Below are 2,420 nucleotides of genomic sequence, written 5' to 3'. Positions count from 1 at the left end.
GGGAGGCGGCTTCCCTTCCCGGAGCCCGCCCAGGGAGTAAGGAAGGCGCCCGCGTCTCTCTCCTCCATCCCGATTCCCGGACGGCGAAAGCGGGCCTCGTTTGGGGAACCCACCAGGGGACGGAGCCTCCTGCGGCTCACTCCCCCGACCCTCAGGTGTCGGGGCGTCTGCGCCCAGGGGAAGGGTCCCCCAGCCAGGGCCCAGGTCGGCAACGAAGTTAGGAAGCTGCTCTCCCCAGGGTGGATGGAGCCTGGCTGGGGCTGCCCTTTCAGAGAGCAGAGCTGCCCCGAGGAGAAAGCGGGGTCAGGGTCGGCTCCAGAGGGGGAGAAGGGTCTGACCTTGCTGACCTCGCAGGCTGACAGGGGAGCTGCCCCCCCAGAGAAGCATGGATGCCCCCCGAAGGGACATGGAGTTGCTCAGCAACAGCCTGGCGGCCTACGCACACATCCGCGGTGAGGGCAGACCCCGGGACCTGGACCCCTCCCTGCCTCCTCAGGCCCCACTCCATCCCTTCCCTCCCCTCCTCCACGCCCCTGCCACTGTAACCACCCTTAGCCAGTCACTTACTCCCAAACCGCCCCCCACTCCCCCGACTTCACGATGGCGGCTACCTAAGGTCCCTCAAATAGAGGGCACTGTCCTTGCCCCCCAAACTTAGAACCTGGAGTCTTTTAGAGATGGGATGACTCCCACGCGCCAGGCCCCCTCCGTGACTTCTGCCCTCTGACCCCCAGCTAACCCCGAGAGCTTCGGCCTCTACTTCGTGCTGGGTGTCTGCTTTGGCCTGCTGCTCACCTTGTGCCTACTAGTCATCAGCATCTCCTGTGCACCCCGCCCGCGGCCCCGAGGCCCCACTCCGCGCCGGGACCCCCGCAGCAGCACCCTGGAGGCCGAGGACGACGACGACGATGACGATGAGGATACGGTGACTCGGCCGGGCCCCGAGGTGTCCGCGGAGCCCGACGGGCCCCTGAGCGTCAACGTCTTCACTTCAGCCGAGGAGCTGGAGCGGGCGCAGCGGCTAGAGGAGCGGGAACGGATCCTGCGGGAGATCTGGCGCACTGGACAGCCAGACCTGCTGGGCACCGGCACGCTGGGGCCCAGCCCCACGGGCACGGGCACCCTGGGCCGCATGCACTATTACTGACCGGCCCCCAGAGCGTACTGGATATGCACAGGGGCTTCGAGCTGCCCCAGGACCTTTGGACTGCCCCTGCCCACGGTGCTATGGAGGCCCCGCCCCCACGGCTCCCCTGGTGCTGTTGGGCCTGGATTCCCGTCCCCTGGGAGACACCCTTCCCCCGTCCAGCCAGAAGGCCCTGGGGGTAGGGCAGGACACAGGGTCCCCATCCCCTCTCTGGGGGACGGTTAAGAGGTGACGTGACCAATGAAAGCTGCATTCTCAGTGACTCAGTCTCCCTCTGTTATCCTTCCCCCTAATGACTCCCAAGCTCTTGCCATGCAGGGGGCCCCAGGGCTGAGACCCCTTTACCAGGCTGACCACCTCCTTCCACCCACCCGACGCCTCAGCACACATGCTTGCGTTCAATTCACACATGGCAAAAACACACTCCTGCACCCACACTCCACCGCCTCACCACAGACGCACACACAAAAATCAACCGCATTCCTTACAAATGCATTCCGTACCGGCAAACGCCCGGGTACACGTTGCCCCTGTCCCTACAAATGCCCTAGGTTTAGGCGTCATTGCAATCACACACACGCGCGCGCGCACGCACACAAAGCCTCGGAACCCTAACCTTGACGCTAAGGCGCTATTAGCCCCAATGTAACCTGGGGTGCCTGAGCTGGCCTGTGGAGTTCGTGTGTCACTGCGTTCCAGAGCGGACAGTGAAGGCAACTGGGAGGGTTCCGGGCTGGAGAGCCGGCCCGCCCGGCCCCTCCCCTGGTGCACAGCTGGATTCTGGAATCCGGCCCCCGGGCAGAGGCCCGACCCCTCCTGGGCCCCTCCTGCCGGCCATTTCTCCAGCGCAGGGACTAGCGTCCGAAGGAGACACCCTCCCCCTTCGCCATCCGGTGGATAAAAATAGCCATGCGCAGGCCTTGGGAACGGTAATGGAAGCCACATGTTGGCCAGATGTGCCCAGGAGCGGCTGCCAGGAAAGCGGAGGGACGGGAGCGCGGAACGCCAGCCCCGCCCCGCCGCGCAGACCCCGCCCTGCAGGGACCAGGGAGGCGTGGCGCGCGTATACGGCAGAGTTTACTTTCTTGCGTTTCCCAAAATCGTGTGCAAGGACGTGGGTGGCCGGAGCCCGACTTCGCTCCAGGTCCCGCCGTAGTCCATCCCGGGCCCACCCTCAGTGCGTCTGCGCCTGCGCCTGCGCGTGGATGGAGCCCAGGTCCCGGGACTCCTGGGTCCTCCGTGTCATCTGAACCTAGTGGAGAGAGGGCGTCTG

General features: G+C 65.5%; 2 protein-coding genes across 2 annotated transcripts in view; one reads left to right on the top strand and one right to left on the bottom strand.

Annotated features, from left to right (window-relative positions):
- Positions 1 to 49: 49 nt before the first annotated feature.
- On the top strand, positions 50 to 1,409 carry EVA1B (eva-1 homolog B). The gene is made up of 2 exons (XM_024738795.1): positions 50 to 452; positions 735 to 1,409. The coding sequence occupies exons 1-2, from the start codon at positions 386 to 388 to the stop codon at positions 1,145 to 1,147; spliced, it is 480 nt and encodes a 159-aa protein (XP_024594563.1). The 5' UTR covers positions 50 to 385; the 3' UTR covers positions 1,148 to 1,409.
- Positions 1,410 to 1,759: 350 nt separating this feature from the next.
- Positions 1,760 to 2,420, bottom strand: part of MNMIP1 (manchette microtubule inner protein 1) — an 18,297-nt gene continuing 17,636 nt past the window's right edge. Inside the window, 1 exon segment of the mRNA XM_024738739.1 lies at positions 1,760 to 2,399. Coding sequence (XP_024594507.1) covers positions 2,322 to 2,399 — 78 coding nt within the window. The 3' untranslated portion in view covers positions 1,760 to 2,321.

Source organism: Neophocaena asiaeorientalis, unplaced genomic scaffold (genome assembly GCF_003031525.2).
Source record: "Neophocaena asiaeorientalis asiaeorientalis breed wild unplaced genomic scaffold, Neophocaena_asiaeorientalis_V1.1 scaffold106, whole genome shotgun sequence".
Classification (NCBI taxonomy): domain Eukaryota; kingdom Metazoa; phylum Chordata; class Mammalia; order Artiodactyla; family Phocoenidae; genus Neophocaena; species Neophocaena asiaeorientalis.
Note: the sequence above shows the minus strand (reverse complement) of the source record. Positions and strands in the feature narration are given on the sequence as shown.

What these genes read in the sequence shown, in the direction of transcription:
- EVA1B (XM_024738795.1), top strand. Translation starts at nt 386, where the DNA reads ATGGATGCCCCCCGAAGGGACATGGAGTTGCTCAGCAACAGCCTGGCG. An exon ending in GGCCTACGCACACATCCGCG is followed by an intron (nt 453 to 734) that starts GTGAGGGCAGAC and finishes TCTGACCCCCAG; the next exon opens with CTAACCCCGAGAGCTTCGGC.